This window comes from Ochlerotatus camptorhynchus, unplaced genomic scaffold (assembly GCF_037179485.1).
Source record: "Ochlerotatus camptorhynchus isolate MF236.1 unplaced genomic scaffold, CSIRO-AGI_Acam_v1.1 ptg000045l, whole genome shotgun sequence".
Lineage (NCBI taxonomy): Eukaryota > Metazoa > Arthropoda > Insecta > Diptera > Culicidae > Ochlerotatus > Ochlerotatus camptorhynchus.
In genome coordinates, this window is record NW_027040536.1 from 3,920,153 (window position 1) to 3,946,644 (window position 26,492).

Sequence of the window (26,492 nt, forward strand, 5' to 3'; positions counted from 1 at the left end):
AGCCGTCATGACTTTAATAAAGTTTGTTTACATTCTTGTATCGCGTGAGTAGTTTCATTAAAATTGGAAACCCAACTGAGTCATATCAAAACTGCGCTGATTTGTATTTTTTTTTTCTTCACTGAACCTATTGGTTTCTGCCGTTGAGCTTACATTAAGCTCGCTACCCCGAATGTCACTTCCCCGAATATGAATGAGATTCTGCCTTCTTTTGATTGCTGCTCGTTTTTATTCAGGCTAATGGGATTTAAGCAGATGGCGTTCGGGGAAGCGACAATCGGGTAGCACAATCTTTTTAACGAATGATAATATTCAATGTGTTGTGCCTTTTTCTGTGATTAAAGCCATTAATTGTATGGGTATGTATAAATTACTCACTTTTGAAACATATTTTCTAACGTCATGCAACGTGCCTGAAACACACATTGCGCGATTGCGAATGGTTGCACACTAATGTATTTTTCATTGTATGTATCTCGATTTTGATGAGATGCTTCCCATAAGTTTGTAATACTTGTATCCGCATGTTTGCAGTGGCAAATTTACGAAAATACTGATGAAAAAATGAGTGATTGTGCATAGTTAGGAACCGCGCAAAGGGTTGATGCATATATTATGTCACGCTCTAAGGGGGGAGGGTCTACGATTTTGTGACAAGCAATGCATTAGGTATAGGAAAAACGCCACGATAGGGGGGACGGGGTAATTTTTTGCTCGATTTAGCGTGACATAATTGATGCATGGGCCCAAGTATGGTTCCTGCACGGTAGCAAATTTACAGAAATTCACAATTTATAACAGATAACAGATTTTTTTAAAAGAGCAACTCTCAGCTTCCTTGAATTTGTCAAAATTCCTTTATGAGTTCGTTGACGTTTCAGGTGATTTTGTTCCAAAATTTCCAGAGGAATAATTTATTTCACATAGAATTCATTTACACACATAACAGTGCCATATTCTATGAACTTGTCAAAAAACGTGGGACTTTTACGCGTATGAAGTTTACGAGAAAGGAAAAAAAATCCAAACTTCTTGAATATGAGACCACTTAACAAGGATTTCGAAACATAAAGATTGCTACAAACGCCAAGGTTCACGCCACAATAGTACATCGTATATTACAACAACGATCAAACATAACTCATCATAGGATTTCAGCTGATATCACTGATCAATAAAACAATAGGATAAATTTATCGTAAATCGCGGCATTCCAAGGTGATGAAGATACTGCTTTGTTTAAATTATCTATTTATGCCATTATCTATACAAGCCAACCCCAGACTGCCTCCGTCCGTTTGGATGTATTGTGCAAATAGACTTTACCTTTGTATGCTGGAATGATCTCCTACTAAGTATCAATTCATTAATAGTGGAGTACTTTTTAAAAACAGTGCAGTTTTTACTGATCATTCGACTAGTTTGATTTACTTCGTATCACGTTTTTAATAATTTATCGGGATGTTGTCCCTTCAGCGCCAGTATTAGTGTCTATTGTTGTAGGTAACTTCAGAATGAGAAAAGTTGAATCATTATTTGTTTACAACATTATAACTACAAGATATAAAAAATTACATTAATTACAGTTCAACCAGCGATGAGTGACTGTTTTTTGGTTATATAACTTTGACCCTTTCCCATTGTGTTTGCCCTCTTGAAAGGTTTCTTCACAGCACACTTGCCCAAAATAGTTAATCGTTTCACTTGGCCTCTTTAGCTTATGTTGTTTTCGATAAATATTTATAAATATAACCATATCTACCGACCCGTGCAAGTTCACAGGAATATTTCCGACCCCACGTCTAGTGAGGTGTTGTACAGTGAGCTGTCATCCTGCTCCTGCAGTTGCTGTCGGAATCAGGATTTTGCCCTACTGGGACCACCAGCGGATGCCGTCGTGGCATTGCTCTGCTTCCCTCGGACAGCACTACCGCTGTCGACCAGGATGTTGGTCGACCGGTCGGATGCTGCAATGGAAACAGCATCCCCATCTTCGTCATCCTCCTCGTCCAGATCATCCGGCGATATTCGGATCGCTTGGTACCACTTATTCGTCAGATCAGCCATCTGGCTCTTGCAATCGTGAAGTTCCTACAAGAGAGATGAAGGACAATCGTGTCGTAATCTGAATATTATAGAATTGTCCACTTACCTGGTGTGTGAATCGTCGAGTGAAGAACGGTGTAAAATACTTCCTATCCAACCGAGCGAACCCAACCAACTTCGACTGCGTAAAGCTCACTTCCTCCTCTTCCGTCAGTTCCGATAAATGTTCCGAATCAATCGCTTGCCCCCATTCGCGCGTCTTACTCAGTGAAAGAACCTTCTCCTTCTTCTTCCTTCCCAACCGGCTACTGCGAACAGTTCTTCTGCTTTTCTTTCCACCGGCCAGATACTTCATCAGTGGCATGGTTGATCCACCGAAGAACAGTGTCGTAAAGAGTACGATAATAAGGGTGGTAGTGATCACGACATGTCTCGTTTCCTCACTGGAGAACTGCAAGTGCAACGAAAGCGCGTAGGAAATTGCACCCCGCAGGCCGGAAAACCACATTATGAAAGCCATTTTGTTGGTGATCTTGTGCTCGCGGAATCGATTGACCAACCACGCCAGAGGGAAAATGTTACACGCTCGGCCGATCAGACACAAGATGATTGCCCAGATAACGAACGAGAGCTCGCAGCGGTGCTTGAAGGAAAATATTGCCAATCCAAGATAGGCAAAGACGCACGTTTCCGCCACAAAGGCCAACGTTCGCATCGTCTGTTGCATCGTGATTTGAGTTACCGTGGACAGATTGAAATGTGTGTAGTGGGACATCACGATACCGCAGAACAGAATTGCCATAATTCCTATAAAGGAGAAAACATAAATTCATAAACCCTGTATGTGCAATCAACTCAAAACTAATAAATTTGCTCTTATCTCTACTCACCTGATAAATGAATACCTTCGGCGAGAACGTACGGTGCATAGGTAAATACCAACATCAGTCCAAATTCAAGCGACGGATGCTTTCGAAGATCCACGTGTTTGAGTAGCAGAGCACCCATCAACGCAAACACCACTCCAATGCCAGCCGACGCGAAGAACATCAGGCAGAAAGTGTTTAAAGCCGATATGATCGATTCCCCGGTACCCTCCGAGCCGGATCCGGAAACCATTGGCATTACCGTTGTCGTCAGCACAATCGAAATGGCATCATTCAGGATACTTTCACCAAACACCAACATGTTCAGTATAGGGTCCACATCCAACGCGTGGAATATGGCAACCGTTGCCACCGGATCCACAGCCGAAATCAGTGAACCAAAGGCAAAAGATTCCACAAAGTTCAACCTATAAGCGACTTCCGCCAGGCCCAACAAATACACACCAGAACCGATTACCAGCGCTGAGATGGTTGTTCCAATGATGGCAAACACCAAAATCGATCCAATATTTTGGAAAAAGTTACCCTTGTGCAGATTGTATCCGGACTCAAAGATAATCGGCGGTAGAAGAACCAGGAAGAACGCCGTCGGCGAGAACACTTCCTCTCGTTCCCAGTTGGCAACGTGCTTTACGGAAGAATTGTTTAAAATCAGTCCAATCAACGCCCCAAGAAATACCACTACGATGCTTTCCGGTAGGTACTGGAATCCGGTCTGCAGCATCATGTGAATTAAAAGGATCCCGAGCGCGATAACGCACAGAACGAAAAATATTGACATCGAACTATAGTGTTCCTGTTCGACCGCATTCTTCTCCGGTGACATAGTCGTCGTGGCATTTTTCGGGAGTTCCTTCACCAAATCCTCCTTGACCGGCTGATGTTCTTCGATTGGAACTGTCGTTCGGTTAACATCTGGATCTTTCGCTACAGTAACAGTTGATAAACTTCCAATGGCTCCTCCATTTCCAGCCGTCGGGAGCTGAACGTCCGATGCAACGTTATAGAAAGTGGTGAAAAGAAATCCACAAATGAGCAAAAAATAGATCAATCTCGACTTCATTGCGTCCTTGAAGCTCTGAGTCATAGCTCGTGAAAGGGGAACAATGTAGAGCTCTGGGGTGGCTTTTAAATTCCACTCGAATCCAGCCAAAATTTTCTATTGCATGGCTCCACTTGAAAGTCACTTCACTGTGTATAATCTGGCACACCGACAACCGTGACCGAAAGAACTAATTTATTAACTTTACGAGCGATAAAACGGGCAAACTGTTCCATCTGACGAGCGATATTGTTTTGACGGGGCCATCATCGGGAAAGGCTTGTCGCGATTTGCAGCTTCGAGAAAAACATAAAACACCACAATGACATAACGATTGACGAAACACGCATGCAAACCATAATAATCGATTAAGAGAGAAGCTTTTAGTACAGCCCTGCAAAATATGCACGCTAAACGTAAAATGACAAAATAATAATAAAAATCCAAATTAAGAACAAAACAGGGGAGGGGTCAGCACAAGATATGACCGGCCTTGTATTACTCAAAGTGATAACCAGCTATAAATGGCTCTAAAATGTACTACGTTATCTGTGCATGGTCCCTTAGAGTGCACTGCTGGACAAAAGACAAAATACAGCAGCAACCAAATTGGGGCTAATATGCTACTCGGTTTGCCAGTGGAATGGCGAAAAAGTTTACTAGCGAAGGTTGTTGTCTTAATAGACAATCAAATTGAAAAATATGTACAACACATTCTATTGCTGACCTTGAATACCTCGAGGAATACCTACCATGAAACCCTCTTATAAATGTATTGTATCTATTAGTCAACTTTTGTTACCCAAACTACATTAAAGGATTATATGAATACATTTTATAAACAATAATCCCCCACTCATCCGACAAAATCATGGCCGTACTTTCAGAGTTTGAATCGCTAATCTGACTGTCAAATCCAATCTAAAAAATCAAAACAAACATAAAGCATGCTTACAGCACACATCACATATCGTCGATGTTAAGTATGTAATCCAGTTATCATTGTATGAGGTAATAACATTTTAAGGACAGATAATATAATGATCATTGAATGATTTTTTTTGCTGTTGCTATCACTGCCTTAGGAATTATATAGTTTATACTATGCCTCTAAACGTTTTTGATTACGTGGACTCGAGCGTGGACTATAGCCAAATATGTGTTTGATTCAGTTTCAATCTGGATCGGGTTGATTTAAAAAATGTCAGTTTGATCGTATGTAACCTATTTCAGACCAAACAAAGCCCTGACAAAATGTATGGGTTCGAACTGGGTTGGAACTAGTTCCAATCCGTTTATTAAACAAATTGCTATATGACGTTATTGCTGTGCCTAACCAGTGAATGACGTCTAAACGAAGACTTATACACATCGATTCTGCCTCGGATTCCGCAATATCACTGCTGATGCTGCTGAATCATGCTTACTAATCCACTTCAGTTGTATCATTTGATTACTAATCTAGGAGATCACACAATGAAAACTAGAATGATAACAGTAAAGCGTGCAGTAAGTATTGGGCTTGTTTGGTCAGTGTATCCTGATGAAAAATTCCATAAACGTATGATAACCCAAATTATATAAATATTCCTCAAATTATTTGGATGATACCCCGATCACTTCGTTAAGTAAAATAACCATAAGAAATTTATTGGGGTAGCTTACAGCATCCGATTAGCTACCACTGCAGTGTTGTGCAATTTTCAGATTATTGACAAATGCAGATAAATTCAAAATGTTTATCAAACAGAATTTTGAAATATTTGCTTGATTTGCATGCATGACATAGTTCAAGGTTCTTTTTATTTAAACTAGTATATTATGACCGTAATGTTTTTTGGCAAATTTATTTTTATAATTAAACTTAATTGTAGATAATTTAATTGTAGACACCTAAAAGTAAACCAAACTATATTCGTGTGGATGCACCTTCACTAGCTGGGAAAAAGAACGCTTTAAACATGCTTCAAACCCATCAAGCTATATACAGCGAAAGTAAAAATTCATAACAATCGTGGCAGTGTGCCACCCAGCATCCGCGAAAGATGATTATTCAATTTTTTTTTTTGAATACTATCGGACATCAACAACGCGCGCCAAACGAAAACAACTAACGTGCCTGATCGCGTCGTTAAGATCACTCAGCTGAAACTGCGCGTTCGCATGCTCTTATCACCACAGACTTCAGGACAAACGATCGCTTGAGCGAGTGGGCACGAGCACGAGATTTTGCTTCTATCGCCGTTAGAGCACGGGGGTAAAGTAGGAACCGCTAGGTAGGACCCGCGTGTTAATGCGATAAGCGCATTTGTGATTGGTCATTCTGTTGTTGTTAGCCGAGATCGATTCACTTAAAGTTTGCGAAGGATAAGGATAATACGCGGGTGAATACAGGAGTGAATGTTCAATTATATTTGATTAAGTTTCGGAGATCAAATGAATGGTGATTTCGCTTGTCAATTGGCAGATAATTTAATATTTTTTAATAACATAGATGAACTTTCTAAAAAACTATTTCAGCAATACAAATAAGAACAGTAACGTGTTATCACCGAGGGGCGCCCACTCATCGATTTGACTGCATGGTAATGAAAATACCGTTCAAATATTTATTAATAATTAAAATATTTCAAGCGGTATTGAAATAATAAACAAAATATTTTAAGCAGTATTGAAAATAATTAACAAATATTCTGTGATAATTAATGTCATTAATAATATTTTGTGTGGCATTGAATGTATTTTAAAAACTAATTTTTGACAGTATTTTAATTATTCATTGAATTGGAGAGTGTATTTAACGTAATGAATACAACAATGATAAGATTTTAAATAATTGTTGATTAAGCTGCGTAGTATTGAAAGATTTGTGCGTGCCCCTCGGTTATCACACCATATTTGAACTTTTTTGTTTTCTTCAATGTTCGTCATTGGAAGACGTTTTGCGAATACAAAATGCTCGCAAATTTGAATTCAGTCGTCAGTTTGTGATCATCCGTGGATTTGAAAGCATCAGCATTTTCTGCTTCAGCCCGTAGCTTTCCTGGAGGAAGGAGTTCAATTGCTGAAGATCATTAGTATTTTTTTTTTGATTATTTCAATAAGTGTTCGAGATCTGGAAACTAGAAAGTGATAGTGCGTTTTCTGTATTGGAAGTGAATAATCTTTGAGGAATGGCAGTTTGAAATTTAGAGTGTAGAAAATCGATTAAGCTCTCGTTTCTCGCCTGGTGAGTAATTTTATTGCTTCTATTTTGGTGAGAATCGTCCATCCGCTCTCTTTGGCTATCCGTCAAGAATTTTCATTCGGCTCAGTCTCTTTTCCACAAAGTTTTGCAAAGTAAAGACGGGCCCAAGCGAGGCTCCCGCGAGTGCTTTTCAAATATAAAAAATAGGAGATAAAAGTCTGCCTACTGTAATTAATCAGTGAGTGTTGGATGATTTGGTGTTAAAAATAGATTAATTTTCTAATCGATTTTGTGTATTTTTTTCTATCCGTGTGATTAGGTGCATAAAGGAAGAAAAATCGGTAAACAAACCGTAAATAGTGACTACCAAATAATCGGTCTCCTGTGGAAGTGCTCGTGAAAAAGAGTAATCGTCGAAGAAGTTCTGCTGCAGTTTTTAATCAGTCAAGTGAAAGCAAATCATTGAAAAATCGGACTGAAAATGCCGCAGACCAAAGCAACAAATGGATTTGCCTCCAATGGCCATAATGGCTACGAAATGGAAGACGGGTGCTCGTTTTTGTTCACCTCAGAATCTGTAGGCGAGGGTCATCCAGGTAGGTTCTAAACCAGGCAAGGGCATCTATTCATAGGCAATTTTTACCCACCCTGACCTTTTCATACCATTCATGTATCCATGCATCGTAGATAGCAGGACCCGCATCTCATTAGATACAGAGCTGCAGATAGCAAGGAGCAGTATAGTTTCAAATTCTACCTCGCCATATTGGAGGTTATGTTTCATCTTTATTTTTTCCTCTTGGGCGAGAGCGCTCCTCGCGGTTCGAAACTTTACAAGCACGCAGTAATAGTATTGAAAAATGTGCTTCTCGCGAGTGCATTTAATTACGCAATATTGCGGACGATTTCACTACGCGGAAATTGTGGGTTTGATCGAACAATTTCCGACTAGAAAAGCGATTTTGATTGAAACTGGTATTTCCAATCAGAACCATCGGAAAACAAACTTTGTTTTGAGGTGAGAAAACATGGCGGATATTATCCAGTCTGCTGGTTGAAGTAGGAAGTGTTTGTTGATTTACTGCATCTTCGCGGTCTCTTAATCAATATAGTCGGGTTGAGGGAGAGCTATTTTCGATTCAATTTCAGCTCGTGTGCCAGAATCGGCTACACATCCGTTATTGCGCCGTTTGTCTATCTTCTTATGAATAAATGCGATGTTGTGCTTTGGAGAAGTTCGTTCGCATTATATCGCAGTGGTCAATACAACCCAAAATGTCATCCAGTGCTGCCAGTATTTCGATGGCCATGAATCCAATTCGTATTGAAAGCATTTGGCTCTTTACGCGAACAAATTTATGAGAAAAGGTACGAAATAATACATGAATCCAGCATTTTGTTGTGATTTTCTAACACCCGTACAGATCTTTTTTGACTTGTCTTTCTGACAGGCTAAGACCATATCTTAGTCCACCTCGCAGATTTTATTTTGAAACAACCATTAAAATACATGTAAGAAAACTCTTTCTCAGACAAACTGGCAAATCGAAATTCTCATATTCGCTAAAAGTATATGATCTCTTTTCACCGATTAATTTTTGATTATGAACATGATTTGTAGACCAACAATTGAAATAGGCGGAACAACCAAACGTAAACAATGGCTTTAATCGCAAATTTCTGGAGAATCAAAAGACACCCATGCAAATTAACAATATCATTCGATAAAGGAAATTTGCTCTATCAGATGGTGGTGTTAGATTGCGTGGATGTGTTTTGATTCTCGAGAAATTTGCGATTAAATCCATTGTTTACGTTTGGTTGTTCCGCCTATTTCAATTGTTGGTCTAGATTTTATCCGCAAACTAACAATCTATAATGTTACTCCCTTCGATATACTTGTGCTGCTGATTGAGGACTTTCGGATGAGCTATTTTTCAAAATCCTGGTCGTTCAGGAAGTATTCCGAAGTGTATTCTGAAAATTAGTTCAGGTGACCAAGACCTTTCAGCTGAGTTCGGTTGGTTCCTAAACTGGACCAACTGCTGCCGAGATTTCAGAAAATTTCATGGACTTAAAAAAAAAAAAAAAAAAATTAAAGCTATTGGAACTTATTTTTTAATGGTTTGAATTTCGTCGGAATGAATGTGATGGGGAAAAGCCAATTTAACTGGCGTAAAAACCCCATACCCCATACAGTACAAACATTACAAAACAAGCACATCCGTGAACATAACATAAATATCAACTGTAGTCAAAACATAAAAACTTATAATTCAATCAGCTCCACTGGACATCCATCATCCGAAGCAATCCTCGTCGGCAGTGGTGACTCGAAAAAAAAAGACACAGGTAGCATAATTGTTACAATTTAAGAGCAATGGAATATTACTAATCTTTCACAGTAACGAATCTCACGTGATCCATTAATGCAATTCAGTAAATCTACGCTCAAATGTTGCCACATTAGAGTTGGAGTCGAAGAGGATGTAGGCAACCTATGATCACAAAATGTTGGGATCAAAAACCCTGATTAAGTCACTTCTTATTGTTATTTTCTACTCGGGAATCGGGGGACGGGCCTGGCGTAATGGCTAACATACCTCTCACGCTAAAGGTCACGAGTTCAAAAATCATCCCCTGACAAGTCACTAGTTACCTAAAATGTGTTCAAGTGATTGTTTTACTGCATTTAAATTTTATTCAACGTTTCGAACAGAATATTATTGGAAAAAATTAGTTGAGATTGGCGTAAACGATTCGAAATAGGTACGTTCAGTTTTCTTAAAAATCCTTCTTCACATGTTCCATCATCATCCTCAAAATATTCTTCTTGTTGCTACAATCTAATCATCAAGTGCCGAGGCTTCCGATCTACTTCGTTTGAGAATATGTTGAGAATGATGATGCAACATGTGAAGAAGAATTCTCGTATTGTTTCGTGGTTTTCAAAGGCCAAAGTCAAGGAAAAGTTGCAGTTAACGGAGACCATTGGTTGTTATTCCGAAAGTGCCATAATCCCATTTGATTAAAATTATATCTGAGGCAAACCAAACGCCAACCAATGAATGGCTCGCCTCTCGCCTACTATCCAGCTGAAACTTTCCTGGCCAAGGATCGTGCTCATATTCGGTTTGGGAGAAAAATCTGTTTTTCTCATAAGCAGCGCTTCACATGAAAATAATTTACACAGGAAATTGAATGTTTAACTAGGAAATAGTATCTGTCAAGAGCATGGAACGCTGCGTCTACCAACAAAATTAAATTAAATTACTGGAATCAAATAAAACAAAATGAATACTGTGGTTTAATTCCATTTTACAGATCATGATCAGTGAGGTGATGATTGAGAAATAGTAACATGTGAACTACAATCTTCGCAGTAGTCTAAAAATTGATAGCATGACCATTATAATAACTCAAGTCTTTTATTACGGTTGGCACCGCTGAGTCGCAGTTCACATGGTACGTTTTCAACGATTTCTCGATAACGATACAACCTATCAAGCCATAGGTAATCAAACTAAATACTTGAAAAAACACAATTTTTGGTGTAAATACAGAAAATTTTAAAACATGACTATATGGACACGCATGATATAATCACAGACAATCAGACATCTGTTCAGCGTACTATCCATCATAGCATACTCAACAGATGGCGGCAGTGTTTTAGCGAAGATGTTTTTATATTCAAAATATTCAATGATTTATGTCTGTTTGTCTGTGCTATAATTACGAACCGCATATTTTTTTTATTAGCATGTGAAAAATCAAAATCATATCAAAAGAGCTGAGTAATCATCGCTGATGCATAAACTTTTTAGTGCGTCCATAAAGCCTGTAAACTATTTTAGCAACACTGATTCTCGAGCATATAGGTACACTGTATATAAAGTACTTATCGCAGCCATCAATGGAAAAATACGACGGTGCTAGTGGGCAGTGTGGTAGTGAATTGCACTGCACGATACGATGGATGCATTAAATAAAATATTGATTTTCAGTGCTCCTCACGCGCGTTGCTGTGCCAACCATGAAAGCGAAAAAAGCCGCGCGGCATGGGAACCACGTGGTGGTGTGCTACGATTAATAATTATATTCACGGAATCCAAAGCGCTCTAGCTCGTTGCTATTTTCGTAGAAAAACTATTTATAACCCATTTGCATGAGACTGATCTTCGTCAGCAGCGCCATGACAAAGGGCACGGAAATTGAAAAATAAAAATAAAAACACATTGTCCATGCTGCTGCTTGACACCTCGTTGTAGTCTTTATCAGTAAGAATCTGGACTGATCCTCATGACCGAGAAGGGTATGAAGCCAAACAGCTCCAACGTATTGTTTGTAGTCGTCGTGCAATGGTGTATGCTGCTTGGTTGTTGATTCGGGGGAACTACATATATGGTTTAGTGTGATTTCATGCGATTCACCTCGCTTTGCGCCGGTCATCCATCTATAGATATCGATTTTCACCTTTTTCGCGCTCTATTCGCGGGGTGTTTGTGAAGGCTTTCGTGGAAACCAATACAGAGCCCCATTCCACAGCATTCGGCTTGTTTTGTTTTGGTTCTTCTTTTTTTCCGGCATGATGTTTTGTGTATCGCATATGGCTGAGATGTATGTACGAAAGGGGAGGAAATAGAGAAAACCTCAAGAATGAGAAAACGAAAAATGTTGTTATGTTCTTCTGGTTTTAGGGCTAGGTATAGATACCTAATTTGAATTGATAATAATTATGTTGCTCCAACCGGTATTATCCTTGGATTAAATCTCGATCAAGAATGTCCGGCTGCTTTGAAGTCGACAGCAGATTTAATCAACTCGACTCTAAGCAAACATTTTGCAGATCATTCAAACAGGGAAGGGATTCAATGTTAAACCGCCCTTAAAGTCGCATTGTTTCCAGTAGGAAACGGAATTCAAAGTGCTCTAGCTGGTCGCAACTTTCTGGTTATGTAATTGAATTTAAGCTTATCAAGAAATCCACACATAGCAGCGTCATGCTTATGATGGAAATTAATGTCAATTTCTGTTTTTCTCATCCAAATTTTCAGACAAGATGTGCGATCAGATCAGTGACGCCATTCTGGATGCACATCTCCAGCAGGATCCGAACGCCAAAGTTGCCTGTGGTAAGTAGAAGATTCAAACTTCATGTCTGGAAGCCAAATTTTTTTTTTACAATTTGTCCATACTTCATCCAGAAACCATCTCAAAGACTGGAATGATTTTGCTGTGCGGAGAGATCACCTCAAAGGCTGTCATCGACTACCAGAAAGTAGTTCGTGAAACCGTCAAGCACATCGGTTACGATGATTCCTCAAAAGGTAGGTTCAAATCATTCTGACTCATCATTTCTCGTGTATATTCACATTCGTTGGTTTATCTGAACTCGATTGAGATTCGGGATGAATTGGCTGTGTATGCCTTTTGATGTTAAATTGCAATCCTCCTCCTAGGCTTCGATTGGCGTACGTTGAATTTATTGGTCGCCATTGAACAGCAATCGTCGAACATTGCCCAAGGTGTACACATTGACCGCGACGAGGATAACGTTGGCGCGGGTGATCAGGTACCTTACATTGGTCTATTGATAGGATACAGCTAGGGAAAATCGATGTTTAGTGGTGGCACATCGGCCCATTGATTGGATGAAGGCCTTGACTTTTCATATATTTCGTTGTGATCGTCGTGTTTGAAACTCAATCCGCACCTAATCATGATCATCCTCATTGACGCCTATAGCTGGACACTGTGACGAAAACTAACGGAAGCGATAATTTTGCATGGATTCTGTAAAGAGCGACGATAAGGATTAGTAAACATCAAACTCCATTCACCAGCATGCTTCTTCCAACCAGCGTTGTTGTGCAACTTCCAAGTGCCACCAGGGTTATCATCTTACAAAAAGAGTCATCTAGGGTCTTGTTGAGTTGAGAGCGTCTTTTGAAACGCTTTTTTTCATTTTTAGTCTCCAATTCTATGACTTAAGTATTTTCAATTTCCGTTCACGTCAGCGAGTAGATTTGCGCGTGTAGCCTCAGCAGGTTTCAAAAGTTCTCAGGGTATTCCCACCACAGTGTTGATTAACGTGATGGCCGCATGATAACATTGACAAAAAATACAGCCAACTGACACACGTTGTCGCTGATTATCGCTTTGCTTTCTAGTTAATTGGAAATTATTAGCAGAATAGAATTACGCTAGTAGGGCACTTTTCCATGGTTGCATAACGGATTTCACGGGTCTCAGTTTTCTTCAACGTCTCAGTAGGTAAAATCCATTGTTGCTATGTTTATATGTCTCGTGTTGAGAGGAAACTCGTGTGTTCAGTAAAACGTGTTCCCTCGTGGCCCTGTTGCCATGCACCGCAGTTGGATTCCGAGGAAGCCATTTATGCCACTTCGCATCAAGTATCGCTTTGGTAGACGGTTTGGATAAACATCGTCCTCGTCTTTCGGCGACTTGCAAACCTCGGTCATCGAATCTTAGTTCACCATGTTATCGGTCGTCTGGTCATCGGAGAAGCGGTAGTTTTGCTGATGGTTGTATTTTTCTGCGAATCAAAATTACATAAAATGTTCGTTCCCTCTCGACGCCTCGGAGTGTTTGTTAATGTTAAGGGCACGCGAGCTGATGTGCAATTCCGATTTCGTAAACAACGCAGTATATCTTCAGTCGATTTATAACGTACTTTTATTCATCGTCTGTATTTGCACGTATTTTCCTATTTTTCCATCGCATGCATCCTGGGAAAAAATGGTGTAACAATCACACACATTTTTGAATTGAAACATACGACAGGATTCGATTATAAAACATGTAACGTACTGCTTGCACTGGATCAACAATCACCAAACATTGCAGCTGGAGTGCATGTAAATCGTTCGGAGGAGGAAGTTGGCGCCGGAGATCAGGTTAGGACATTTTAGCGTAACCTAGTTATTATTGCATACCATTCACAATTCTCCGAACCTACTAGAAAGTTCTTTCTATATTTATTAGCGATAAGAAATCTGACTGACAAGCAACTGCTTCAAGACATGTATTACAGCGTCATTAAACTGTCGGTTTCGGGTTATCTCGGTTCAATTCCGTTTCCAAATTAACAAATCACGAGAGAAAGAAACACGCGTTGATCTTTCGCTATGTCGTACTGAATCTTGCTCTGGTTCATAAAGTCGGCGCGTGGCATGATCGGGTTGTGGTGGTTCAAAATGATCGCATGTTTTGAAATAAGCTTGACCAAAAGTAAACATACCTACCTATCGACTTTGCACAGACGTTTCCATTTAAATTCTTCATGCCGCTGAATACGGATAATAACCTAAATCATGCTCACACTCATATACTAAATAAACAAAAATATCATATGGTCTCACTTTGTGGTGGTCTGCGATCAATCGAGGTGGTCGAAGCAGAATCGATTTGAACAGCAAATCATCATTTGGCGAACAATCTGTTGAATAATGTTTTGGCTATTGCCTCGACATGGGTACCTTCATTTGCTGACCCCTGCAGAGGGGTTTGTTTACTGGCCGTGATCAGCGAAGCTTCACGCGTAATTTATTATTATAGTGTAATTTTGATTATCAGTGTCGGGAAGAATGATGACGCAGATGGAAACATCGACCGCTCGGGTGGTTATTTTCCGTTGACGTTTCTAAATTCAGATCTTTAGTTTTAATGTCACCGGAAAATAATTCCAAGAAAGAACCATTCATTTGTACGTTACATTACTGCGCTGTGCGGCACAACACTCTCATTAGCATTTTTGACGAAAATGGATTGGAATCTATTGTCGAGTTCCTTAACTTCACAATGAACAGGAAAAGTTTCAGTCAGAAAATATCACGAATAATACCAAAACTATAGTACGTTGTCCCGTCTATAAGAGTCCATATAGAAAACAAAAAAAATTCAACGCCGTTTTTCTCAGCTTACTGTTTTCACGAATGGGACAACTATGCTGAAAAGGGCAGATTGCTTTACAGAAATTTTCTGTTGGCCTATTTCTAAATCCAATAGAGACAGTATTGGTAGATTCCAGTTCAAATGCAGTTGCAACTTATTGCTTATCATTCAATGAAACAGATTGTTCTTTCCCACTAACGATGATCGTGACCACTGCTCGCTTTCACTAACATAACGTTTAGATTAGCACTTGGGCCGAGTATACCTAGTTGCCTCTACTGCATGTACACACTACAAGCGGTAATCTACACCAAACCATTTTCATTGACCTGTACTCCTTCTCCCTAATCCACGGCTAGGGTTTGATGTTCGGATATGCAACCGATGAAACGGAAGAATGCATGCCATTGACCGTTGTGCTGGCCCATCGCCTGAACGAAAAGATCGCTGAGCTGCGCCGTAGCGGTGAATTCTGGTGGGCTCGCCCAGATTCCAAGACCCAGGTCACAGCCGAATACGTCTTTGAATCGGGTGCATGCATCCCACAGCGAGTGCACACCATTGTGGTGTCGCTGCAGCACTCGGAAAAGATCGGCCTGGATGAATTGCGCAAGAATATTATGGATAAGGTCGTCAAGGATGTCATTCCAGCCAAGTACTTTGACTCGAACACCATCGTTCACATCAACCCTTGTGGTCTGTTCATCATTGGTGGACCACAGGTTTGTTAAATTTAGTGTTGCTGAAGCTGCTGGAGAACTAACAATCAAATTTTTTTATTAGGGTGACGCTGGCCTAACTGGTCGTAAGATCATCGTAGACACTTATGGAGGTTGGGGCGCTCACGGTGGTGGTGCCTTCTCGGGCAAGGACTTCACAAAGGTCGATCGCTCGGCTGCATATGCGGCTCGTTGGGTGGCCAAGTCGTTGGTGAAGGCTGGAATCTGCCGGCGCTGTTTGGTGCAGGTTGCGTATGCAATTGGACTCGCTGAACCACTTTCGATCACAGTATTCGACTATGGAACTTCCAAATACAGCCAGAAGGAACTGCTAAACATTGTCTCAAAGAACTTTGATCTACGTCCGGGAAAAATTGTCAAGTGAGTACCGACTTATCAACGTTTCATTGTGAGTCAACCAAACGACTCTGATAATCTTTCCTTACTCCTAGGGATCTAAATCTGAGGACACCATTCTACCAGCGTACTAGCACATATGGACACTTTGGACGCGAAGGCTTCCCATGGGAGGAACCCAAGGAATTGGTGATGAACTGATTGGCAGCACCAACCGTTGGTTGCGGTAGTAGGAGCGAAGCGCTCGCTTCTTATACCGCAGACAGCAGCGAGGAGGTTGCACCAGTCGCTTCGAAAAAAGCCAAGCTAGACGTTTAAGAGTATAACCGAGCATGAATAGGGTTTATTTTAAACAAAGTTTTTCGCCAGATTTTCTTTTTACAAGTGTAAGTGTCTTAAGTTCCCGTGACAGCTGTAAGTTCTATACGCTGATAGATTAGTTCAGTTGCCCTTTCAGAGTCAATAAGCCGGATAGTGTCATATTTATGCGCAAGAAAATAGTTAATATTTTCAATGTGTATGTTTGTCTGTGTGGCAATGTGATTCCTGTATTTTTTTTTATGCGAGGTAAATTACCCTTCCAGTTTACATGAGTTTTTCAAGGTGAATCAAAATTGCCAGTCTAGAACATTCGAATCGTGTAGGAAACAAAGTTTAGGAAACGTGATCTATAGAGTTAAAAAATTGTAAAAGAATTTCTTCGCACTTGCCGCCTTTGTTCGTTGGTTAGCCCCAGTCTTACTTTACACAAAATCACCGCAAGAAAAATGTAACAATCGCAACAATGTCTCTACAATTAGTTTGTACGCTAACACATACACATACATTACACTCTTTCAAAATTGAGAAAAACAACAAAAAGTAGTATGTATACAAAAAAAGTGACATAGTGTTTACAAAAAGTACACAACAAATACAAAAAATAACTGTAAAAAAGCAAAAAAAAGTAGAAACATACGCTGCTCGATGCGGTTAGGTATAAAATGGATCCCGTGAATTTTCGGCAAAGCTAGATCATTCGGTTGGCCACAGTAGGAACCCCATCAAGTGCGCTTCCAGCGTAAGACCTATGGAAGTGCTGCCTGCTGCAAAATTCGTTGTATGACGTGAAAAGAATCAGTTCAAACGTTTCATAGTGATATATATTTTTGGTGAATGGATTCTAGGGACATGATATTAAACATGGAGAAGGTACGTAAGATTCGACATTGCCATGTTGCAAGCGTGAATCGAAGAAAGGCTTGAAACTAAAATATATAGAATATGAAACACTTGCCAAGGTAAAACTTCGTTGAATCTGGATTATGCTCTTTAACAGTGATCAGTACTCAATTGGTTCTTTCAAACTTATCACTTAACATCAAATAGCGTGTCCATCCATAGACATGAAATCAGCATTTATGACGGCAATATCTTTATAACGTTTAAGAATCGAATGGTGCTTATTGGATAAAGCCTTAAAGGTGACATCACAATTTGCAAACCATGGGACAGCCGTACTCTCAGGTCTGACAAGATTAACGGAATTGTATCAAATAACTGCCAGTTTTGGTTTTGATTAGATCATAGTGTAAAACACATTCAATAGATTTAACACGCTGCTCCGATTTAGCAATACACAAACTGTAATGGAATCTCCTCATTCTGTAGGTTGATGTACTTCTAGAATTCAAAATCCATAAATTTGAATTCTAGGGCCACACAGCAAGCCACAGAGTAGAACATTATATTTTTTCATAGTGCGTAAAAAGTAGCACTTTGCAAACTATTTCATTCATCATCAGGAATGCAAATACTTCTTTTCCAAAGTGGCGGCCCCGATGCCACCGATCTGGTCCAGTTGTACGATCCTCTTCATGTTCTTCATGCTTTTGGAACCTACATCCGGATGGCAAACTGGTCGGCATCGATCCTGGGCTTGTCCTCAGTTCAATAATCTCAATAATCCACACGCTACGAAGTTTATTTTTTTCACATGTTCATACACGTTTTGTGTTGTGTTTACGCAAAGGAATTTATTTGTGGAAAAGAGCCATTTCGAAAACACTCCGGTCCGCTGAATGGTTGAAAGGTGCGATGTGGTACAACAAAAAAATCAGAAAAAAAAAACTACAGAAAATTTAAGTTTTTTTAAACTAGCAAATGTAACTGCTTATAAATGTTAGCGTGCTTTAAGTTTTGCTAAAATTTCACTTGTAGGAAGTTGCACCTGTTATTTCAGTAAGTGTGCAGAGTAAAACACAAAATACTTTCCTAAGAGCACTGTATTTTGTTTTTACAATAGTAAATTTTATCAAAACGAAAAATCCAACGTTTTAACGCCAGTTATATAAAAATACCTTTAACAAAAAGAAAATATAACCCAAACCAGACAAGAAAAAAAGAAAAGAAAAAGTACCACGGCACGCTTTGCGCGAGGGCACGGGCTCAACCAAAAATAGAGTTTGAATAGTTTTTTAGTTGTCTTTTAAAGAATATTCCCTAAGGTACGATTTACTTACTTACTGCTGAAAATAAAAGGCGAAGAAATATGAAACAAATACTGAATACCAATCAAATGGATTGCATATGAAAACAAACATGATAATAAACATGAAAAAGCAGAAAAATATGAAAATAAAGTCCCACTACTTCTGGTAGAGTAAGACAATTTCGGAGTTTTTGATTTTTGTGTTTTGGATAATTCCCTTGGGCTCTTTGGGGGGTAATTCCGACAGTTATTCGCATTTTGGAAACGCCGCACAATTCACTCTAGTGATGCATAATCTACGCTATAAACGGCTATAACATCTATTGATAAAAAAAAGCATTTGTTTTTGAACCCTCCTACTCTGCCTATAATCGCATATCAATCCCATATATATCCCAATTTTGAGATAACAACGGAATTCACTTTCAATTGACATTTGCTTTCATTTGATAAAACTATGGAGATCATGAAAAATGTAAAAACAACATGTATAAAGAGAGAAAAGGATTATTAATTGATTTCCATTTAATTCCACTACCTTATTTGCTTATCCTCGACAGATACGCGTATTTCGAGTCGAGTATTAGTACAAGATACTGAAGAAGTCTGCACATTATAAACGAAATACGCGTATCTGTCAAGGATAAGCAAATAAGGTAGAAAAATTAAATGGAAATAACTAATCCTTCTCACTCTCTCTTTTTATTAAACATCAAGTCATTTTGTCCTATCGAGCAAAGTAATCGCATATCAGTCCCATCCTGAAATTTAGTTGCCAAGTTACAGTTCTGCTTCATTTTTCACTGATATCACAAAACATGCATCTTAAGTAGCTTTCTTTATTAAAGCGACTTTCAGCCATCGGCTGGTTTATCTCTGAAACCAAAACATTCAAGGTTCACTTGATTTCAACTTGAAAAACATATGAATACAATTATTAATTTGTTTTAAAATAATTACATTGAATTTCAAATCCCCACCCGTCTGCTATTTTCTCAATGTCTACTTTTTCCATATGGGACAATTATGCTTTTTATCTGTACTAACACTACTCATAAATTCATACACCCACTTTCTCGAACATGAGAATCGGTAATATGTACGATATGAGTGGACGTATTCTTCTCTGCAATTTTGAGCCAGTCACTTAAAAGTGACCACCTTTAGCCCTAGTTGTGTAAGGAGATCGGTGGCCTAATAGTGACCCGTTTTGCTTACTGAGCAAAATATCGTGGCCCAAACTCCTTCACATTAGCGTCGAAATTTATCACATTGTCATCATATCCGAACCTTTATCAATTGTCAAGGTGATTTCTGATCGAACGATCCCTACCTAAAGCCCTCTAGTTAAAGTATGGACGACTGTCACCATAAAACTGAAAAAAAGCTGTTCCAATTCAGGCATAACATTTGATAAAGGCACAAAAGCATTTGTAAACAAACTTTCTAAGGCCCTTTACACGCGAACCAAAGTACGCCCAATCAAACCATCAACATCATCGGATAGGAGCAACTATCACCTTTCCGAAAGTGGTATTGGTTTGCGTGACTTGGGACCGAAGAGAGTACCAGAGCTGAGCCAAAAAGTTGAGCACATTATTTCGGGAACTTCTAGTCTTAGAGTTACCTCTATGGTCGTACCTAACTCTAAGACTAGTAGGTCCCGAAGAAACGTGCTCAACGTTTTGGCTCAGCTCTGGTACTATCTTCGGTCCCAAGCTAATCGATTCACCCCTCGAAACATAGGAAAATCCAATAACCCCTCAAACAAACATTGCGTAGTACTAGAATTTTAACTAGAATGGGGTACGTTAATCGATTTGCTTGGGACCAATAGGCTAGTTAACTAGTGAGCCAATTTAAAATCGTTAGTTTCGTATTCGTTGGTCGTTGTTTGTTGGTCGTACTTTGGTTCGCGTAAGGGCCTTAGAATGTTTGTTTACAAATGCTTTTGTGCCGTTATCAAATGTTATGCCTGAATTGAGCTAAGCGGTGCATTTTGACGGTTCGATTGGAACAACTTTTGACAGACGTCCATACTTTTACCATGGAGCCCTTCGCTCATTTTGAACTTCTATTCAATTTTCATACTGCCGTACTCTAACGGAACTATCCACCATAACATAAATTATCACACTAAAGCTTCATGTTAGATAGCATGTCCAACCAACTTTGAAAATCGCAAACTTCGCGTATGAAGTAACATAAAAACACTTTGAATCTATTCTGATATATTTATTTCCAGGCTACTGTGATTACTCTCCCTTGCTAGGTTTTCACCTCCAATAGTCCTGGCAGTCCGGTGGGATTGAGGAAGGAATATTACAATGACCTTTGTTATTTTGGGGACCGTTTTTACCGCTGCGTCGCCACAAAGGTCACAGGAGGGAGGGTTTATTACTAGGTACGGTTTAAGTCCTACAGTAAAAGCAACCGGTGGAAACTAACGATTTTAAATTGGCTCACTACTTGACTAGCCTACACGAAACGAAAATCAATTATTTTATTCATGTGTTTCACTTATACATTTTTGCCAAAACATCAGCCTTCTACATTCCATAAGACAAACCACATAGGTCGTATATGAATGCATAAAAGGTATGTGTGACCACTTACACATTTCATTTGACATATGATCTTCATTAACTTTTTGCAAGGCGTCTGCTTATAAGTTGACTTATACATTTTATGAATAATCAGCAATAGAAATTTGCCAAAAGGTATAAGGAGATTTCTATCCGTGTATTGGTCCCAAGCAAATCGTTTAACGTATCCCATTCTAGTTGAAATTCTAGTACTACCATATGTTTGTTTTGATTTTCTATGAAAGTTTGACAGATAAAATGAGGGGTTCGTGGATTTTCTTATGTTTCGAGGGGTGCATCGATTAGCTTGGGACCGAAGAGAGTACCAGAGCTGAGCCAAAAAGTTGAGCACGTTTCTTCGGGACCTTCTAGTCTTAGAGTTACCTCTATGATAGTATAGTTTTGATAGAAAAAAAATAGTAAAATTAAATGAATTTCGTTTCTGCACATATATATTGGTGGGGGTATTAAATTTAAACCATCAATATAGTAATTTTCCCAATGGATTTTATTTATGTGTATGTGGAATATATCGCGAGTAGTAATCATAAATTTATAGGCAACCTATTCACGATATATTCCACATAAAGTTGATCGATGTTACAAAACCATCCATAGACCTTACTGTCCATAACCATAACCATTAAAATTCTCAAACAATCAGTAAAAAGGTTCTAATATAGTTCCGAAAATTTATGGAGAAAACAAGTATTTTGAATGTTAATGGTTCTTAGCAACCCATTATTTATAAGGTTAATTTAAAAAAAAAAAAACAATACATGAGGTTAAAACTTTATCACACAAACGTTCATGTTAAGTTCCATAACCATTTAAGTTAAAGTTTAGCAGGGATTATAAATAATTTTAACCATTTCCGGTGAGGTCAACTTATGATTTGCGTTTATGCGGGTTGTGATAAAAAATTCTCTTTTCAGTTTTAAATATTATTCTTTCAGAATATTAATACCGTGCCGATTCAAATTTCGGACACTTAAACTCGAATTTCGGACACTTTTAAAAGTTGATTATCTCGGTCGAATATGATCCACATGTCTTGTAAATTTTAAATTTTTTTGACTAGTGCCCTCCACGATTATCTAACATCATTACTTTGTTTCTAACTGGATGTAATATTTAATTAAAAATGAAAGTGTCCGAAATTTGAATCGTCCGAAATTTGAATCGGAACGGTATATAATCAAAAATGATAAAAATTCAATCAAAAAAGATTAAATTTCAATCAAAACTGATTAACACAGAATGAAAAATGATTAACATTTATTCACACAAGATAACTTTTGATTTAATCAACCATGATTATAGGCTGGGTTTAATATCAGATGATTTATTTTTTAAGCAAGAAATAATTAATGTTTAATCATTCGATGTGATTAAACCGTTGTACCATAGAGGTAACTCTAGAAGGTCCCGAATTAACTGAGTTTAATGTCAAATTGATTAAATATTAAGCAAAATGAGAAAAGTTCAATTAGTTTTCAGTGTGTAAATAAACAACACGTTCTATTCTTTCTCACCACTCCCCCGTTTTTCAGTAAGCTTTTTCTTCCAGTGTAAAGGTGAAAAAATGACAACGAGTACCATCGCGCAAATTCAAAACAAAACAATCCGCTCGCTCGGACCACATTGTAATCTTTAAAACCTCTCAAACAAGCTGCGTGGAAAACATGTCGTTTATAAAAGTGTACAAGCAATTTGTTATAACAGCATTCAACAGAAAACTGCTATTTTTGGACGGTGATAGCTGCTGGTCTTACGAAATTAAACCTGATCTACCGCTGGAAAAATGTCGTCCACGAAAGTATTTCGACGCCGACAGTGATAGCGATGAGGATGATGATGATGCCAAACAGAAGAGCTCAGAGAATCAGCCGGAACAACAACAGTCGAATGGAAACCAAGCGGAAAAGGTACAAATTGTTGCCTTGGAGGTACACGAGACAAAGTCGCTCTTAGCGGTGGCAACCAGTGACAAGTCGTTGTATCTGTTCGAGATTGATACTAATGGTGCAGGTGGGAATCTGAAGTTCCTTTCGCGAAGGTTGGTATCGAGAGCTTCCAGCTGCATGTGCTTCGCTGCAAGCGGAGGTTTTTTGATCGTTTGTGACAAGGGCGGTGATTGTTACCGTTACGACTGTGACGACTGCAAGAAGCCGGGTCGATGGCTGTTGGGCCACATGAGTCAGGTGTTGGATGTCGCTGTCACCGATGATGAGAAGTAAGTAGCAGCCGCTTCCGGGTTGGAAAGTGATCAATGTGTAAATATATATATTCTTGATTTTTTAGATTGATCATCACATGCGATCGAGACGAGAAGATCCGTGTTACCAACCATCCGGAGTGCCACACGATCGAGACGTTTTGTCTTGGTCATGGGGAGTTCGTGTCGCAGTTGACTTTTCTGATGAAAGGGGAGAAATCGTATCTGCTGTCATTGTCGGGGGACAAAACATTGCGATTTTGGGATTATATGAATGGGAAAGAGCTGGCGAAAACAGAGTTGGATCAGCCCGGAAATCGCATCGTGACGAAATCGGTTAACGACGGAAGTGTAATTGCTGCCATTCTTTGCTATGAACCGACTAAGATAGCAATCATGAAGCTGAACGCGGAAAATTTGAAATGTGATTCGATTCAAACGTTGAACTTGAAACAGGATGAAGTATTTTCGAGCTTTGCATTTGATGAAAAATTCAATTTGTTAACATTGGTCATTGCAAAGAGCACTGAAAAGGTTTCTTTACGAGTGTATCAATTTGATAAGGAAAATTGCAAATTCAGTGAACAGAGTTCAAGTTCTATGATAGACGCATTTACCAGTAATACTGAATCCGATTGCCTGCCTTATGTAGATTCGGTATCTTTTCTGTTCAAGAAGAAGTTCGATAACATCAAGGATTATCAAGAACGCAAGCGAAGGCGAATGGAGGTAGGATGTAAACTGAAGTAGAAATGGGAAAGTTGTACCTCATTTTTTTATAATACAGAAGTTAAAAAATAAAAATAAGGAACATACTTGTGCAATGAATGCGCTACGATGACTTCCCCGTTCACTTTCTTATACTGATAAGTATTCCAGTAACACTTTGGTCTGTTGTTGGCTGTGAACTTCTCATGGTAACACAGGTGATCCACAACTTTTCGGTCCGTCTCATGTTTGTCAATCTACCATTAAATACTTATCAGTACTTATTTAAGCTTCTCTGTTTGGTCATTATTCTCGCTTACACATGTATAAAAATTCAACTGAGCAACTATTGAAAACCAATTAAAATACTATTGATTTTGACTAAAAACTTTTTTTTTATGAATTACGATTACAGTATTACATGAATTACGATACATCCACAGACAAACAGACATAACACATTGAATATTTCTCACTGTAAAACATCGTCGCTGAAACATTAGCGCCATCTGTTGAGCACACTGTGGTGGGTAGTACGCTGAACAGATGGCGGTAGTGTGTAAACGTCAAACGCAAGGAAAATGGCTATGCGCGCCACAGGTGGCGGTACTACCAACTACGATACTTTTAAATTGACCGTTAAATGCTTATTCGATAAACAACTTGAGAGTGTTATGTCTGTTTGTCTGTGATACATCTTTTGTTCTAGCATCTTTTTCAAAAACACATGTTAGCATCTTAAAACAATGAAAAACCTTCTGTGACTTTACTCGAGACAGTAGTTACATGGGATATACAACTAGAATAGGACATACAGAATGTCATACTCCGTCCGATTCACTAAGTTAGTGCTAAAAAAATGCCGTCATTTTATGTTGTGTGTAGAAATCTTGTTTTGTTGGGGATGAACGGTCCGAATCTTGAAACATCAAGCTTCTTTTTTTAGCACAATCACAAACATTGGCATACTTCGGCACAGCTAAAACATTCGGCACTGATTGACGTGTGCAGAGTTGTTTTCTCAAAAATCTGGCTAGTGGAAAACTACAAAATGAGGAGAATTGACGAAAATTTTACTCAGTCTAGGTATAGTACCAAGAATCCAATCTTTACTTTTCTCATATTTGGGATTTTTTTTCCTGGAAAAACATAAGGCAAATTTACTCATCGCTTAGTTCCTGCACTTTTTTTTCGATTTATGAGTAAACTGAACTAACATTTTGGTTGATCTCATTGGCCGTGTAGATTTTGATGGACATGATGCAATTCGTTTTGCTGGAACATACTTTCAACCTTTGGTGTGTGAGGTTTGCTTTGGACTTATGAAGCAATGAAAGGTCCCAGTGCTGAACTTGATATTTTTAAATTAATTGAAGACCTCTTAAAAATAAGCCAAATATAAATCAATAAATCGTTAAAAACAGACACAGCTCAAGAGAAATTCAATGTAGCTTACGAACTAACATTATTTAGAGTATGATGTGTTACTGTGGATCATGGGGCAACTTTAGCTAGGTATAATTGTCCACCGGCGGATCTGCATCTGGTCCAGGTTGTCTGCAAAACTCGTCAATGTAATGTTTAACTGGCATCGTTATTTTCATCCAAATTTGAGTATAGTGATTTTGGCTAGTTTTTAACCAGGACGTTGGTGGGCGGGCCTAATCTGATGCTTCATAGTGGTGCGTTGGAGACGGTTGGTTTAGGTCCGGCATCGTTGGCACATGCCGTGACAGAATAGCATGCGATGAGGATTACTGAGCTTCCCCTCTCTGATGAACCACTGCATAAGAGAACCAAAGTTCTAGTCTGAAGTGTCAGTATCACACTTGTTACTCCTTTATTTGAAAGCCGCGTTGTAGTACGCTTACGTATAGGCACTGACGTTGGGTGCGATACTGGCGGATTTTGCCGCAAATCACTCTTATTTTATTTATTTTTACGCAGATAGATTTATTTGGGTTTGCAAGGGAATTATACTAGGGTGAGTGTACCAGTTATGGCCATACGTTTCTATTATGGTGTGTTCCAATTATGGCCTATGGAATTCCCATAGGCCATAATTGGAACACACCATAATAGGAACGTATAACCATAACTGGTACATCTACCCTACTATGTGTCATTTCCTCAAAACCCCCCAACAACCGACCTTTTCAATCCCTTCCTTTTCCCATGGCGTTCAAGTGGTCCGCATAGACTATTCAGCCATTACCCTTCCTTTATCCTCGGCTTTGGATTGACTTGCGCTCCCATTGCCCCACCAAACGCTGCAAAATGAAAATGAAATGAAAATGAAATTTGAGTATAGTGATTTTATTAGTCACACTCTTTAAAAGAAAGGGCACATATACGG

At 39.0% G+C, this 26,492-nt stretch overlaps 3 protein-coding genes across 4 annotated transcripts; 2 read left to right on the forward strand and 1 right to left on the reverse strand.

Moving 5' to 3' along the window:
• Positions 1-1,442: 1,442 nt before the first annotated feature.
• Positions 1,443-4,256, reverse strand: Nhe1 (Na[+]/H[+] hydrogen exchanger 1). The gene is made up of 3 exons (XM_065238315.1): positions 2,937-4,256; positions 2,153-2,853; positions 1,443-2,091 (listed from the first exon to the last, which is right to left on the reverse strand). Exons 1-3 carry the CDS (start codon positions 4,018-4,020, stop codon positions 1,858-1,860), a joined length of 2,019 nt encoding a protein of 672 aa, XP_065094387.1. The 5' UTR covers positions 4,021-4,256; the 3' UTR covers positions 1,443-1,857.
• Positions 4,257-7,214: 2,958 nt separating this feature from the next.
• Sam-S (S-adenosylmethionine Synthetase) lies at positions 7,215-18,805 on the forward strand. 2 transcript variants are annotated; one of them, XM_065238369.1, is made up of 8 exons: positions 7,215-7,400; positions 7,482-7,758; positions 12,220-12,297; positions 12,370-12,492; positions 12,625-12,737; positions 15,439-15,801; positions 15,863-16,179; positions 16,251-18,805. In XM_065238369.1, the coding sequence occupies exons 2-8, from the start codon at positions 7,644-7,646 to the stop codon at positions 16,354-16,356; spliced, it is 1,215 nt and encodes a 404-aa protein (XP_065094441.1). In that variant the 5' UTR covers positions 7,215-7,400; positions 7,482-7,643; the 3' UTR covers positions 16,357-18,805. The 2 variants fall into 2 exon arrangements, with proteins under 2 accessions (XP_065094441.1, XP_065094438.1); XM_065238366.1 differs by lacking the exon at positions 12,625-12,737 and adding an exon at positions 13,970-14,082.
• A 4,042-nt stretch (positions 18,806-22,847) lies between these two features.
• On the forward strand, positions 22,848-24,217 carry wuho (tRNA (guanine-N(7)-)-methyltransferase non-catalytic subunit wuho). The gene is made up of 2 exons (XM_065238318.1): positions 22,848-23,446; positions 23,515-24,217. The coding sequence occupies exons 1-2, from the start codon at positions 22,896-22,898 to the stop codon at positions 24,176-24,178; spliced, it is 1,215 nt and encodes a 404-aa protein (XP_065094390.1). The 5' UTR covers positions 22,848-22,895; the 3' UTR covers positions 24,179-24,217.
• The last annotated feature ends 2,275 nt before the right edge of the window (positions 24,218-26,492 follow it).